Genomic DNA, 16,365 nt, shown 5'->3' with positions numbered 1-16,365 from the left:
ACCAAAGCAAAGCCCAGCACCACACAAAGAGCTTGGAGAAGCTGTTGAACCCATATCCTGGCGTTTTGGGGACCAAAGCCAAGCCCAGCACTGCACAAAGAGCTTGGAGCAGCTGCTGAGCCTACATCCTGGTTCTTTGGGGACCAAACAAAGTGCATGGGCGCTTGCCAGCCCTGCCATGCTGAAGGCACCATCTCACAGCCCTTCAAACCCAAGAGTTATTCTTCCCTCTTGCTCTCTGGGATTTAAATGCATTTCAAATGCAAAATGTCCTCCTCCCCTCCTAGAATGGGGTGGGAGGAATACCCGATAACAGATCCGACCCCATCTGCTCGCAGCTGCCAGTGTGGCATCTCCCCTGCTTCCCGACGCGCAGGCACAACAGCTACAACAGCTACCCAGCCAAAGGGGAAGCAAATAAGCAGCATTCCAGCGAGTTGTCATGGTAATCAGCCTGATGGCAAAAGCCTGGTGAGACCATGAGCCTGAGGACTGCACAGGCGGTGATGGACCAGAGCTCGGTGCAGGGTGAATTGCCTGGAGAGGGAAACACAGTCATTTGGGGGTGGCAAGGAAAGGAGGGCTTCATATGCACCTTGATAGTCGAGTTTTAAATTGCACTGTTCCAAATTGGCCTTGTCAGCTTTGTTCTCCACCTCCTCGGTGTAGGAGACAAGTCCCAAGTGGTGCCCTGCACCTCGGGCTGCCAGGCACACACCATCGCCTCCGTGCACGCCGGCTCCCACGTCCCTCCCCAGCAGCAAAAGGGCTCCACCAAAACAACATCAGACACCACGTCCCCATAGCAGGGCTCGTCAGGTCACCCGCCCGCAGAGATGGTCATAGACACGGTGACGCCAGCTCTGGAGACAGCTCAGGAGGTGGGAAGCTTGGATTGAGGCTGGATGATCTCCACCCATGTTGGCCAGTCACCCAAACCCTGTCCAACTGCACCTACACCTGGATTGAGCATCCATCTGGGCACTGGTTGTGCTGGAGAGCAGAGGCCAAACTGGGGCAGGCTCTGCCCAACAGCCCAGGCTGGCTCTGCAAACCAGTCACACCGGTGCTGAGGATGCTTAAAGCTCATCCAGCTCCAACTCAGCCCGCCTCCGCCCCCCCTGCCATAGGCAGGGACCCCTTCCACTAGACCAGGCTGCTCAGAGCCCTGTCCAACCTGGCCTTGAACACTGCCAGGGATGGAGCAACTCATCAGGTCGTTTGGAGCCTTGGGAAGATGCAGACTAGAAATCAGAGAGGACAGAAGGGGTGTGAAGGAGCTGCTGCTTCTGTCTCCTCTGAACCAGCAAGGATGGGCATGGCCAAGGTAAAAGCCATCAAAGGAAAGCAGCAAATTAAAGCAACCAAAGCCCTGTACCTCCCTAAGTGACTCCATCTCCCCTCCAGCCTAGAGGGGAAGGAGGGACAGGTCTGCTGGTCTCCAGCCATGCCACAACCTCTCCTGCAAGCAAACCAGAGCAGAGCAATCAGAGCAGACACATAGCAACAGACAGAGCCATCAGCATCACCACAGCCCTGCAAAGCCACCTCTGACAGCCATCATCTTGAGCTCTGGATAATTTAAGGCCCTGCATTACACCAGCTCAGGAAGCAGTGAACTGCACACAGAGCAAAGTGAAAACTGGCAAGTGCTTCCCGCAATAAAAGAGCACATATAAAGGGAAGACATTTCCCGGGGTTTCAGTGCAAGAAAAAACTTTCCATTCCATATAAACTAGACATTTTCTCTTTTCTTCCACTAAAACACAGAACTAAAAGGAAAGTACCACCTCCTGATGGACCAAGCCAGCAGAAGCCTCTCAGCTGAACACTCACAAGGCACAGGGTTAGATCCACTCAAGCCAACTCCATGCTGACCCAATGCTGCACTGCAGGGCCACAGATGTGGTTTCTCACCAGTCTGGCTTATTTTGGGGCCAGCAGATTTTGCTTGACAGTGGGTAAAGGCAATTGACCACAAAGGTGGTCAATGCTCTTCCCACCCCACCATTCAGACACAGGTCATGCAGCACTTGCCTTCTCTCCCTTCTACGGGGAAGCAGAAGGCTCTGGTCTGGATGCAGCAAAGCAGACACTGGTTACATCCCACACTACGTATCTCCTGCTGGAGCCATGCACTACACCCTATGTGGTGGGGTTTTCCCAAGGCCCCACTTTCACCCCCAAGGACAATCAATGCAGCCCCTGGCACCAGCAGTCAATGATAAGGAGGTGAGGAAAACCCTAGGGAAGGGCAGCACCAGATCCGCAGGAAACTCGGGCAACTCCCATGAGTGCAGATGCTTCAGTGGAAGCTCTCGAATCCAGCCAAATGAGTCTGGAAATCTCATTACTCCCCACCACTGCTCTTATGAGCTTTGCAGAGCTTCCTGCTGGGGTGGGAATACCACGTAGCCGGGCTCCCAGGGCGCTTGGGGGGCTGCAGCTAGAGGTGCAAAGACCAACCCAAGAAGAAGAGGTTGGGTTGGCCAACCAAGCAGCACCCACATCCTGCACCTCACTCCTATAGAAAACCCCATACCTGCTCTGCGTTGCTCCCAGCAGCTTCCAGACAAGCTTGGACTCCACAGACCTTCCCAGAAGCTGAGGCAGTGGCTGGAAAGTGTTTTCCAACCTTTGACCATTGGTCATCCCACTGAATGGCACAAAATGGGAGGCTTTTTGGCCCAAGTGCCTGTTTTATCCCTAAACCTGCTGCTCACATCTGGCTCCTGCACTTGCACAGGGAAAAGAGCAAACTCACAACCATGAGCTCACCACAACCTCGAGCTCACCACAACCTCTCATTCGGCCCCAGCAGAGAGGAGAAATATGGGTCTGTTGTCCCCGAGGGGGATGAGCCCCAAGATATTTCTCCATGCCCTGTGCCTGGGACAACAGACTGCACAGCATCAGCCTGTGCATGGCATTAACCACCCATGCAAGCCAAACGTCCCCTTCCTCCACACATCTGCTCCATCCATAATCCCCACTGTCCCTCCCCTAATGGGAAAGCAGCCAGAAAAGTGAACCAAAGCCCTAATTATATCCCAGTAGCTCCCCAGTGCCCTGGTGATCTGCTGTGACTTTAGTGATGCAGTTACAAGAGGGCTGGTGCAACGAGGAGGAAAGGGACGAGGATGGGTGTGCTCCAAAAACCCACCCTTTCTCCCCAGCCACAGCATCACAAGGGGTGGAAATCCCATTGCAAGCTCAGGGTGCTGCTGGGACACATAAAACCCATCCGTGCACCCATTCCCTCCACAGGGATCCCCCAGTACTTCAGGTGTCACTGCATGGGACTGGGAGGAGAGTGGTGACCACCATGGACCACAGTGCGAGAGCATCCCACAGCCTCACTGCACATCCCCAGGCCATGAAATCATGGAGAGACACAGCTATGGAACCTTTAGCTACAACACATGGGGTGTGCAAGAGCGAGAACCCACATCCACATCCCTGCAGCTCCATGGCAAGGGATGCAATAGGGCATGGCCCTGGAGTGCATGCTAGGAAAACACAGGGAACCCCCCCTCCTCTGGAAGATGGGAACCTTCCCAAGCTCTCCCATGGCTCCCAGAGCAGCACCTCTGCCCCAGAGACCTGCTCTCCCTCCACAGAAGAGGTCGCAGAGGAGACATGTTAATATACAGACAGATCCACTCCTGGATCCAGTGGGAAGGAGGTGAAGGGTAACGTGAAGTTGCTACGCACGTGGTTTACCTATGGTTAAGTTTAACTTCCAGCAAGACTGGCTGTTTTACCTTGTTGCCTACTTAGAACCTGACTTCAGTGACTGCAGGGAAGTCTCTGCTGCAGCTTTGAAGGGACAGAGTGAAATAAAAAGGTCTTAATAAATAGGCATTACCAAAAGCACATTCATTACCTGGTCAACATGAGGAGAAAAGCGGTATTTTGCTGGCACTTTTTCTCTATCTTGTATGTCTTGGAACCCATGATAACACATAATAACAAAACCTGCCTGGGAATTCTCTTTTTTTCCCCACCAGAAATGCCTCAAAAACCCCACAGACAAAAGGGGGAAGAGTCCACTGAAAACCCTGCATTCAGCAGCGCCGAGAAAAGCCGTTTACAAAACCTCCCCGAAGCCCTCGGCTTGTCTCCACGCAAGTTTTAACCTGACAATGTCCCTTTTACAGCCTCCAAACCTGATGAATAATGCATGCCTGGAATATAATATTCACTAATGCTTACCCTAACAGAGAAACAAGGCCTGCAAATAAGTCATTTATTAACCCCAAACCGTGTTGCTGCTTGAACAGAGCGCACACCTCAGCTTCCAGCCCCGAAAACACCAGTGGAGTTTGCTCCTGAGCATGGAATGAGCATGCCAAGGGCTGGCTGAGACCCCCCTCCTCTCATCACACAAACAGCGCTTGTTCTGGACTTTAGGAGATGCTAATGGAGGGAAACCCCCGCCCCAAAAGCAAAGCTCCTGTTTCCTCTTCCTTGGGAGCCACCCCTTCTCCATCGGGATAAGAGCGATGGTGGGAAGCCCACGGCTCCAAGCCGTTTTCTCAGGCATTCCAAAATCCGGCCAGAGCCTCTTTTTGTAGCACACCCCCTCCATAGCTGGATGTCTGCCTAATTGTCTATTTATTTATCCCTGCCTTTTCCCAGCTCCCCGCACACACACTGGTGCAGGGGGAAAGCCAAGGCCGGCTCCCAAGGCAGACCCCAAAATAAACCCCAAGGGGGGGTGTGGTGTGTGTGCAGCTTTCCCCTCATTCCCAAGAGGAAGCTGGGAAGCACTGGCCAGGAAAGGGGTGGGAGCAGGAAAGGGGGATGCTGGAGGCATCACCCACCCCCTTTGCTTAAAAATAGCTGCATCCAAAGAGTGGCTGCAAAGAGCCACAAAGAGCGTGTTGAGCGAAGGCAGCTGCAAGCTATTTGCTGCCCCTGGTAATCAGCATCTCGGCTTCCAGAGCCCCCCCGGCCCCTTCCTCCGCTGCCAGAAGCCGCCGCTGCCTTTCTCCAAGCCACATATGTCATGTCAACAATCAATGAACACAGGATCTCTGCCGGGGAAAAAAGGGGAATGAGCTTTGATTTTCTGGAGCAGCTTCGTTGCCTTGTTTCATACCCAGCCTCGGTCTCCTCTCCGAGCTGTCACCGAGGGGTTTGATGCACCAAAGCTCATCACGCAAGGCTAGGATACTTCATGCCACCTTTAGTGGGATCAGGGATGTGCCAGCCACCGGAATGCCACTTATAGGGATTCCTTTGTGGAATGGATAAAGGGATGCTATTGCCCAGCATAAACCAACCCACTGGTGGTCCTCACCGATCTCAGCCGGTGGCCCTCAACAGGGCTGGAAAGAATTAAAACCAGCCCTATCCCCACGTGGTGTTGCTGGCAGGTACCACAGGCACCTCGTTTCACATCCCTCCCCAACACCGAGCAACAACAGGGCAAAAACCTGTGGTTTTGTTGGTTCCTTGGGTGGGTTGGTTGTCTCTGCGGATAGGTATGGCCACCCAGGGACCGGGGGATGCTTAGGAGGTTGCAGAGAGCTGGGATCAGGCACCCACTACACTACAGCCCCTTCCTCAGCTGCCTGTGGGGACTACAGCAGAGCTCCCACTGCCTCCAGTTCCACCACCAGAAAGGAAAAAGAGGAAAACACAACTGGAGCAACTGTCTGTAGTAAATACCAGTGCTACCATCTGACACGCAACTCGCCACCGCAGTGTTTGGGACCACTGATTGAGTGCTGCGTGTTGTTAGACATTATAGCACGGTGGGATGTAGAGGAAAGGCAAGTCTGGAGGGTGGGAATACCAGCAGAGTCCAAAGGGCTCATGTGAAGGGAATCATGTGGTCAGCCATCAGCTGTGCCATTTCAGTCCCAGCTCTGACATCCTTACTACTAAACACTGTTAGAGGGAGGGTCTGATTTCTGCTTTAGTGTTTTACAGCAGATCATGGGTTTTCTTTCACTGATAGCTTGCAGCCAGGCTGGAGGCCATGGATATGGAGCCCAGCTTTCCATAAGTCATGAAGAAGCAACTCCAGCTGCTGCAAGCTCCTGTGTTCCTCTGCCTCTGATACACGAAACAAACACCGTTTAAAATCCAGCTCATCTCCCTCACTGCTCCTGCACACATCTTCTACACAAATGTCTTTGCTAGGGCTGAAGAGACGGAGCATTAGGGTAAAAGCAGAAAGGACAGAGCCCCTTGAACCTGTTCTCAGCATAAGAGCAATTCCAGCTTTGCAGCTCGCCCTGCAGAAGACAATAGGGGCTGTGTTGTTTCCAGGAAGGAAGCACCTGGGCCAGGTCATCAAAGCTGCTTGTTCAATAGGAGGTCGCTGGCTCTATGGAGCATTCCCAACTCTGCTTTCATCCTCTCACCATCTGTTAACTCCCAAACCTCCCACCACGGACAGCTTCACACCGGGGCCTCTCCTGAGTGGGTCCTGCAGGCACCAAACACCCTTCTGGGAGGGCTTGGATCCACATCAGTGTCCTCCATCCACACTCGATAAAACATTAGCAGAAACAACGAGTTTGATACACCTAAACAGTAAACCCAGGCACTTTTAGGGGCCCAGAGATGGTCCCTGGCCATGGACCAAGTGCCAGGACTGGTGCTGGAGCCATCCTGGAGGAGCCCTTCCCTGTTTCCTACTCTCTCAGCCTCCATGAACTGCCTTGTTGCAGCTCAGCAGTTTTACTTCCCCAAACACCACACTAAACCAGACTAAAAGAGGTGAAACAGAAGAGGGAAGGGACCCATTCATGGTGGTTCAGTAATTCCCTTTCCTAAAAGCCGCACTGAAAATTAAACATAACAAATCCATCGGAGACCTCCGAGATCTGCCGGGAACCACCAGCACTTGTGCTGTCTCTACATCTCCTATAGAGCAATCACAAGGATGGGCTTTGCCCCCCTCCCTCTCCCTTGCACCCTGATTTCAGGTGTCCCTGTCCTGCCCATCTTCCTGGATGAGAAAGGATGCTGCTCCCCAGTTATTCCCAACATTTCCTAATTTCTGCTGCACCACCTTCGGGATATGCACTAAACATCCCAGATGAAACCTCCCCCATAGATCATCTTCCATTCCACTCTGAACCACACCAGTTATTCCCTAACTATGCTGCCCATCACTCTCATCCCAACCAGCTCACATCCTACATCATTTCCCATCCATAGGAACACCACAGCCATGAATGCAGGGGACCCTGGATGAAGCCATTTCCCCCAACATGGCATAAACTGGTGGGACTGGCAGGGCACTATCACCAGCATCTACCAAGGTGACAAGATGCAGGATGCAGCCATACAAGGGGTTGCTTTCTCCCTTCCACTGGGATCAAACTGAAAGCCAGAGGAGGCAGGAACAAAGTTTTCCCACTGCAAGACCAAGTCAGATCCACACGCTGGAGAAATCCGGGATGGGAGTCCCTGCTGCCATCCCAGCCTTTCTGTTTCAGCTTGCTCTAAATTGGAAACACGCTTTGATTCAAGCCAAAAGCTTTTTATGCTAAACAGAAACTGAAAGTCTTGAAGCTCTGGCAAACAGAGGCACTGGCAAAATCATGGCCTTGAAGGGAAAATGCTGGGGATGAAGGGAATAGGGGTGTTTGTAAAGCCTGGTGCTCCCACGGAGGAGGGGGCAGGGAGAGCTTGGAAACAAATGGCAAAAAGTGTGGAAAAAGGACGGACAGAGAGGCCAGGATGTTTAAGGTTTGTTTTTAATCCCTGCCAATGAATTCCCATCCCGTGCCAAAACTGAAGTAAACGGCTTTGATCTGAAAAGGAGGAGAAAAACACATGCACAGATTCTTGGCTTCGTCAAACAATATAGATGACAAAGGAGGGAACTACAGGGAAAATTAGCTCTGCTGATGGTGACATTTTAAAATGCCCCTTTTTGCCAAACAAAGAAGAGGGGGAGTCAATGAGGAAACAATAATCACACACATCTATGCATCACAGCATCACTGGGCACGCATCCTGCCCTCCCCCTGATCCCCCCCCAGGCAGCCACTGATGCTTTACACCGTTCTCTATTCACCCATTTATCAACTCCGTAGGTTTCCACGGCCAGGAGCAGGGCTTGGGGCTGTGCAGGGTTCCAGATGTGACCCTGCAGCCCCCTGTGCAGTGCCAGACCTCCCAGCTCTGAGCTGGCCTCTCTTCTCCTGTTTATACACCCGGCCCAGGGGTCCTGGTGCTCCCCTAACCATTGCCAGATGCCATCTGGTCTCGCTCTTCATCCCACCCCAGTTCCATCAGCTTCCAGCTCCCTCCTCACCTCCCTCCCAGCCATCCCAGGCTGGAGCAGGGATGTCCACCCCATCGTGGAGTTAATGCTATTAGCATCTGTGTGAGTTCCTGTATTAAGAGCAGGACTAGGGTGCTGCAAGACCAGGGTCTCTGCAGAGGATGCAACCACCCAATCCCATATGCATGAGCAAACTCTGGCATGGAGGTGGCTGACTACTGGTTTAAGCATCCTCTTAGAAACAAAAGTCTTAATACACCCCCTATTCTAGAAAGCCATTTTACTCCAGCAAATAAGGGGTATGGTAGAAGCAGGGCTCACAGCCCATGCTCACACTACACCCTGCCACACTAGAAGGTGCCAGACATGGAGCAAGGCCAGTTTGTTGGGATAAAGACACACAGTGTACAGGGATGCTCCTCCTGACCTCCTGCTGGGGAGCTGAGAAAGCCCATCCACAAGATGCTCTCACCTTGCTGTTAGTTATCCACAACAGCAATAAGTCTGAGATGCTTCCCAGTGAGCCTGAGTTTTGTCTTGCTTTCAAACCAACACAGCCACAAAGGAAAAGAGAAACAGAGTCCCAGGCAGGCCTGGTGTGATGGGAGAACACCTCCAGGAAGGATGCAGCTCCTGCAGGGCACAAATGCCATCCTTGTGTAAATCCCAGCCCAAGGGACGTGGCAGAGGAGTGAACAGAGGCACAGAGATGAACCTACAGACATGAAGAAGCTGGGCTAGAGATCCAAACCCTCTTCTGACCTGCTCTAGCCACAGGGCTGGATCTGTCCATCCAGGGCTGGATCTGGGAGGGCACCACACACCCGCAGGTCCAGGGAGGGATGGGACAACCACTCTCCATCCCTGCAAACCCCTCCTGCACAGCTTCTGCCTCTCCACTGCGTTCCCACGCAGCAGGGCTCTATTTATAGAGACCTCGGCCGCTAAGTATAGACCAGCAATCAAAACAAAGGGAGGCAAACGCTCTGCACTTGCTCCATCCCTTCATCCCAGCACTGTACTTGTGGCAGCTCCCATACCTCAACCAAAACCTCCCAAACCATCCCAGCGCCGAGGTTTTGCTCACCATCCTGGCAGGGATTTCCCTGCATCCCCTGAAGTGGCAGCACGATCTCTCCCAGCCCAGGCAGGGCTGTTTCCCCACAAGCTAAAGACTCTGGAGAAGTTTAGTACCAAATATGAAGTACCAAAGGTCTCTGGATGCCTCTTCCACCTCCAGAACAAGTCTCTGGATGCATTTGGCTTGGCTTATGTGTTTTGGCAGGCTTTAGTCTCACACTTCATGGAACAGGGAATAAGGGAACATATCTCTTGGAAAAAAACAAGGAAGTGCAACAGGACTGGGGAGCACATGGAGGCAAACGTCCTCAGACACTCACAACGCATCAGCTCATCCCCAAGCCCATCCCTGACTCTGTCACCCTCTTCCCTGCCTTCCCTCAACTCAATGCAGGAGTGGAACCCCCTGTGCATCATCCAGCCCTGCATGAGGTTTCTCAAAGGGCAGGAACAAGCCAGCACGGAGGGGCAGTGGCAGCAGCTCAGCAGGGGAAGGCAACCCCAAGTGATCACACAATCTGCATCCAGCCGTGGTTGGGAGGGAGGAATTTCTGCACGTCTGAGCAGGCTCGGCTTAACCAGGGCTCGGCAGAGCTGGGAAGGGCCCCTGGCACACTCCCTGCAGATGGGAAGGGGATGGGATGTGCTCTGCTTGGCATTCCCAGGGAGTAATAGCACCCAGAGTGAAAGAGGGAGACCTCGGGGGGCACATCTGGCAGCTCAGTCTGGGTCCAAGGGGATGGAGGTCCAGAGCCTGTGCACATCCTCCCCATTGCAACCATCGTGCAGACCCGGTCTGAACTTTCAGACTGGAAATGTGGTAGAGAAAGGACAGATGGATGGACATACACAAAGAAGGTGGCTGAGCAGGAGAACAGACTCAGGATCAGCTCACAGACACGTCAAGAGGAAGGTGGGTGCCAGCAGAGCGGCTGGTGCCCACTTGTCCCACCTTCTGCTACAGGATTTCCATGCCCAAAACACTCCAACACCAAATTGACTAAGTCTGGGTTGGAAGGGACTGGGGCTCCCCTCCTGAGTCCACCCCTCCCGCTTTTAATAAGAGCAGAAACTGCCAAACCCACAGAATTCACATCTAAAAGGTTCAAGGCGCAGCAATCCCATCCCTGCAACTGCCTGGGAGGTCTCCAGCCAACTGCTGCCTGGCTCCCACCACGCTGAGGAGGCTGCCCCTGTGCAGACTCCCCCACAGGACCCTCATCCCCCATCCCATAGGGATGCGCTTGCTGGCAGCCTGACCTGGGTGCCACCAGTCCCCTCCAGTGACCATCAACACTCAGTCACCTCAGCCTGATGCTGTGGGATGGTGACAATGGGGCCCAAACCCACCGGAGCTGTGGCACCCTCTGAGCCATGCTCTGGCCCCGCCTGGTAGAAGCCAATGTGCTTGACTCCTGGCACACAGGGAGTGAGCCCGGCCCTGCCACAGGGGACAGGGTGAGGGCATCCCAGGCTGCCTGGTCCTGCCAGCCAAGCCATGCTGGCACCCGATGCAGAGGGATCAGGGCCTGGAGGTTTGGCAGAGAACAACTTCCCCCAAGGTCAAGCAGAGGACATGCCCCAGGACAAGTTCCCACATGCAGAAGATGGTCCCTGTCTCTGGCATTCCCCAGCCCCAACCCCAGCTCTGCTCCTGCATGGGCTGAGCAGCAACAAAACCCTCTGTTTCCTCCTGCTCGGAGGCTTTTCCTCCTGCTGGGATCAGGGCCTGGAGGTTTGGCAGAGAACAACTTCCCCCAAGGTCAAGCAGAGGACATGCCCCAGGACAAGTTCCCACATGCAGAAGATGGTCCCTGTCTCTGGCATTCCCCAGCCCCAACCCCAGCTCTGCTCCTGCATGGGCTGAGCAGCAACAAAACCCTCTGTTTCCTCCTGCTCGGAGGCTTTTCCTCCTGCTCCAGCCCTTTTCCCACCCCAGCCAGTGTGGCAGGGATGCTCCAGTGCCGTGGGATGGAAGGGGCTGGGGCAGGCTGTGCCCAACTGTGGCCAGGCAACACCTTTAACAGAGCTGGTGCACACAGCAGCGTGGATCCCGCACAGAGATGTGCTCTGCAGAAAGGTCAGGAGGGTATTTTTACACCCTGTGTCAGACCCCGAGGAGGAGGAGGAGGAAGGAGCTGTGACCATCTCCTCCATCTATGGGTATAACAAGGCCAGACCAAGCTCTCCTGCCCTTCTCCAGTGGGACCACAAAGGGCCACAGGGAGTCCCAGTGCCTCATCCCAGCAGTGCTCTGCGGGGTCTGAGCTGTATCACAAGGCTGGAGGGGTGCAGGGACCCAGCATCAGACAAGAGGGGGTCCAGCATGGAGAGGTACCAGCAGAGTGGTACATCCCCCTGCCCAGGACACCGACCCACACCGCACACATGCACACTCCCTTTCTGTTTGGGTTTTCCCACTTTTTCCCTTTTCAAGAGGAAAAAGCCCAAGAGGCACCTGGAAAACTGCGGGATGTTTCCCTTCTCCTTTGTGCACTCTCCAGCAATGATCCCCCGTGGTGCCACAGGACAGGATCACTACCCATCTGCTCCTGCTGCCCTGGGGCAGGTCAACCTCCTCAGGATGCAAAGCAGCAATATTACCAACTATGTTTCCCACCATCCTTGCACCTCTACCTCAAATTTGGGCATCTCCCCGCTCCAACCAGTCACACAAAGTTCTCCTTATCGGACATGAGACACCAGGTTGCTGAGACACTAAAAATGTATTAAAAGCCTCCACTGCTCCTTCCCGAGCCATTTCAACTATTTAGGACACTTGGATCAACCCCGAGGAATAAATACAAAGCACCAAGGCATGAAACTCGAGCAACGCTCACTATGCTGTGCCCCATCGCACAGTGCCCTCGCAAAGGCATCAGAGGAGGACCAAGGCACCTCCCCACCACAGACACAGGTTCCCACACGTCCCTGTCCCACATCCCAGCACGCCTGGCTTCCCAAGCCTCCCGCCCAGGCACATCCCAGCACGTGGTGTGTGCTGGCACATGCAAACAAGGGCATCCTCCCATGGGTTTGTTGTAGTCAGGAGGACAAAACAGCAGCTCTGGGTGCTCATGGCAGGGTTGATCCCACTGGGATCATGGGTCCTGCTTTGCAGCTTGCAGCAGATGGGGTTCCCTTCCTTTCAGCTCCCTGCTCTGGTTTACAGAGGGGAGCAGTGCCGGTGGCGTGCCGCAGCTCCGGAGCAGACAGCAGGAAGGTGTTCCAGCTGACCTACTTTCCAAGGGCATCTCTACGCAGGGCACTGCCAAGGTGATTCACCATCACCAAACCCCAGCTGGCACCAAGGATCAGGGCAGAAAGGAGGCAGGACAACCTTGAGGATGCCCCTAATGCTCCCTACCAGCGTGGGATCTGTCAGCAACTGCATCCCAATTCCATGCCAAGTGGATGCCACAGGGCTCCAAAACCCACCATCCTCCACAGACCATCCACAAGCTCCATCCAAACCCAGGCTGGCTTTAAGTCAAGCCCAGGAAGCACAACTCTCTGCTGGTTTGAAGAGACCTCCCCATGCCCTGTGCCATGAGCATCACCCCAGGCCCCTCCACGGGCAGGAGAGGTGGCCCTGGCTGATGCCCACGGCCTGAACATGGCCACACTCCTCCATGGCAGCACTCACCATCTCGTCCAGGGCGTAGCGCAGCAGCCCGTGCTCGTAGAGGATGAAGAACCGACGCTGCCATTTCTGCAAGAGAAGAAAACAAAGGTCACAGCAGGGCCCACTGAGCCCTGGGCCTTGCCAGGGGCACCAGAGCTGCACATCAGAAAGCTGGGGCAGAGAAAAGGCACCAAAACTGCTTCGTGGCAGGGGACTTGTGACAACAGGGGACATGCTCGGGTCCCACTAAGCACCAGAACACAGACCCCAAACTGGCCTGGTTTAACCATAGAGGAAACAAAACCCACCAGCTTCTAGGCTGGAACCAGGCATCTCCTCCTCCTCCTCTCCCAGAGGATGCTCACAAGCCCTAGCACTGCTCTCCAGGAGACCTGCAGTACCCCAAAAGGATCCTCAACTAAGTGCTCCCAGCCCTCAGCTTCACCCTGTGGCATCTATTCCACCACCCAGTGCTGCAGGGTGACAGGCTGCCACATTAGATGTCCCCCAGCAGGGCATGAGCTCAATCTGGATAGTGCTGCACCTCCAGGGGTGGCTTTACCCAGGCCCTGCCTCCCCTGGCACTGCTGCTTCTGCAGCAGAACAGATTGGAGAACTGATCTGGCTGGAAAACTGCCTTTTTTTTTCCCCTTATGTGCCAGGTTGTTTTCAGCCAAGAGCACAAACTGGTTGAACAAGCTGAAAGAAAAAAGGTCCCAGATTCATAGCCCCAGTGCAGCAATTCTTATCTTGCTTTTCTCAGCCCTTCAGGCAAAGTCCAAGGTGCTCAGGGACAAGCAGAACTACCCAGGACCCTGCAGACCTCCACAAGCCCCAGCACAACAGGCAGGCTCTGCGCAGGGGGGACCAGAGTTCCACGTCTCTTTAATGTTGGGCCAGCAAGCCTGCTACCAGCTGTGATTGCAAACCATGACCCACAGATCCCAGGCTGAATCAGAACCCCGAGTTCAGCTCTGAGAGCATTTTGGCTGCATGACAAAGGGTTCAGGGGCCACTGCCATCACTTCCATGCTCGAGACAGCCCTGTCCTGGTGGCCTCAGCAGCAAGTTCCCTGCAAGAGTAGCTTAGGGACAGGCTGGGAGTAAAGGCCACATACCTTTGGGCCTCTCAGCCCCCAGAGCAGCTAAATGGGAGATGCTCTGATCCCACATCATGATGGTCTTTCTGCAAGGCACAAACAACCCCCTTTGGGCAGAAGCTGAGTGTGCTCCACTGTCTGTGTGTCTCTGCTGCCAATGCACTCAGCTTCAGAGCTCCACAGGGTTATAGCAAACCTCTCAGCCCTTTCCCTGCTGCAGGACCTGACATTGAGGTATCCTCATTAGCGGGTGAGATGCAGCCTCTCCCCAGGGCTCTGGGCATGCCCGTGGTGAGCTGTAGTAAATAAAGTAGTTGTAAAGAGAAACTGGGCGCCTTGCTGATGGTCCTAGCACAGCTTAGAGCCTCACAGCCCACACTCTGCTGGCCTGAGAGCCTTCCTATCATTATGGCACATGTCAGGCCAGCCAGGGAATCACCAAGGCATCAAAAAGCAACAGCAACAAGCAGTAAAACTGCACTGACTGAGCCTGACCAGCACTGCAGTGCCCCATCCTGCAGCCCAGCACGGGACACCTTGCATCCCAGAGCAGGCATTTGAACCCTGCTGCAGGAAACCTTCCCCAGCTTCCTGGTTTGCACAAGAGGCTGGGTGCCTGAGGTGCCTGCAGCACTCCTGGGGCAGGGACAGGCCCTCACTGCTCCTCCTGCCATCCCTACCCGCGGCACAGGGAGAAGGTGTCTCAGCTTTGCTTACCCGGGAGCGATGGACAGGGTTGTCAAAGTCCGTTCCTTCCGGGGCCAGCAGCAGCCAGCCACCATAAATGGGTTTGGCCTGCAAAGAAACAGCAGAGAAACACATCAGGCACAGGGGAAACCAGCTCACCGTGGACCAGCACCAAGGCAGATCGATAGGGAAACCATGGTGTGAAGGCAGCTACATGAGTTCAGGCTCTGCCGCACAGACAAACTGACCTCTGCCACTGATGCTTGATGGTACCCCACGGTGTTATATACCCCATTTTTGAGATGAGGACTTGGGATGAGGTAAAACCCCAACCCCAACCTCCAATCTCAGCTGCTTCCGCATCATACCAAGAGCAACAACCTCCCTGGTACTGCCAAGCTGCAGAGCTCGTCCTCACTGACAGCTCTTCCCCTTGCCATCAGCAGCACGCCTCTACTCCACGGCAAAAACACACTCCAAAAGGAGAGCTCCATGTTTTCCTTCTGTTAATTAAGAGAGGAAAAACTACCCATTGCTGGCGGTTCTCCAGCTTGCAGCCGCTTCCCGTGCGCTGCACATCCCACAGCCCTGCCAGCCCGCTCCTCCCCAGCAGCAGCTCCCAGCAGCCCGGGGCCCAGCACGCAGGAAGGTCAGAGCCAGGCAGAGGGAAAAACAGCTCATTCAGCCCGGCCGGGAAGAGAAAGGGAAAGAATACCCGGAAAGGAATGCCTTCCAGCACCAGTTATCAGTGGAACAAAACAGCCAGGCTCTTTCCGCCGCTGGTTTGGGCATAGAAGTACACACAGAAGCCAGCACAAAGCAGCCCCACGCCATGGTGAGCGGTGGGACGGGCACCAGACATCATCTCCCCCTCAAAGTCCTATAGGCACCACTCCTGCTGCAAACTATTAGCCAACCTCATTCCTGGCAAGGGCTGGGGCCAAATCCTGGTGCAAGAGTGGCGAGGCATTGCCACACTGCTGAGGTGGCTCCACAGAGGCACCAGGAGCGAGGAAAGCCAGGGCAGATCCAGCTTCAGGAGCCTCTGAGTCCAGGGACACTGCTTCCCACCATGAGACATCTGTGCACACCCAGCAATAAGGACCCACGTTCCCAGCTCCTCTCGAACTGATTTGGTTAATCTTGTTGCTTTCATTCTTTTCTTTTTCCTTTCTGTTTTTCCCTTAAAGCTTAAAACTGTTCCCAATCCAGTACCTCCCTGAGATTCCTCCTGCCAGTTTCTGTGGTTTTGTAATGTTAAAAAGTTTCCCCTCTGGAAAAATCCCTGCAAACAATAGAAGAAACTGCCTATGCACCAAAAACTGTCAAATGCATGAAGCACTGAGTAAGCAAAGTGGAAACAAGCCGGAGGAGCCCTTTTAGTGTTTATAAAGTGAAAAGAAATAACAAAATCTCTTCTCCCCCCTCCACAAAGTAATATATCAGCTTTAGGTGTTGCTCTGCCAGCAGCTGGGAAAACATGATTTGAGAAGATCTTCCTTCCTTCCCCCTCGCTTTAAAGGAGATTAAAAACAATGGAGTGCTGGGAATGGGATCAAGTTTGGAGAAGTTGGCCTGAGGCCCCCCTGCCCCCGCCTGTTCCCACAACCAGCACCAGC

The 16,365-nt window shown here is 54.1% G+C and overlaps 1 protein-coding gene across 1 annotated transcript in view; it reads right to left on the bottom strand.

Moving 5' to 3' along the window:
- Window positions 1–14,851, bottom strand: part of MPRIP (myosin phosphatase Rho interacting protein) — a 61,016-nt gene extending 46,165 nt beyond the window's left edge. Inside the window, 2 exon segments of the mRNA XM_010016911.1 lie at window positions 12,981–13,046; window positions 14,777–14,851. Coding sequence (XP_010015213.1) covers window positions 12,981–12,983 — 3 coding nt within the window. The 5' untranslated portion in view covers window positions 12,984–13,046; window positions 14,777–14,851.
- Window positions 14,852–16,365: the final 1,514 nt, after the last annotated feature.

This window comes from Nestor notabilis, unplaced genomic scaffold (assembly GCF_000696875.1).
Source record: "Nestor notabilis isolate BGI_N333 unplaced genomic scaffold, ASM69687v1 scaffold16366, whole genome shotgun sequence".
Taxonomy (NCBI): domain Eukaryota; kingdom Metazoa; phylum Chordata; class Aves; order Psittaciformes; family Psittacidae; genus Nestor; species Nestor notabilis.
This window is presented reverse-complemented; position numbering and strand designations above follow the sequence as displayed.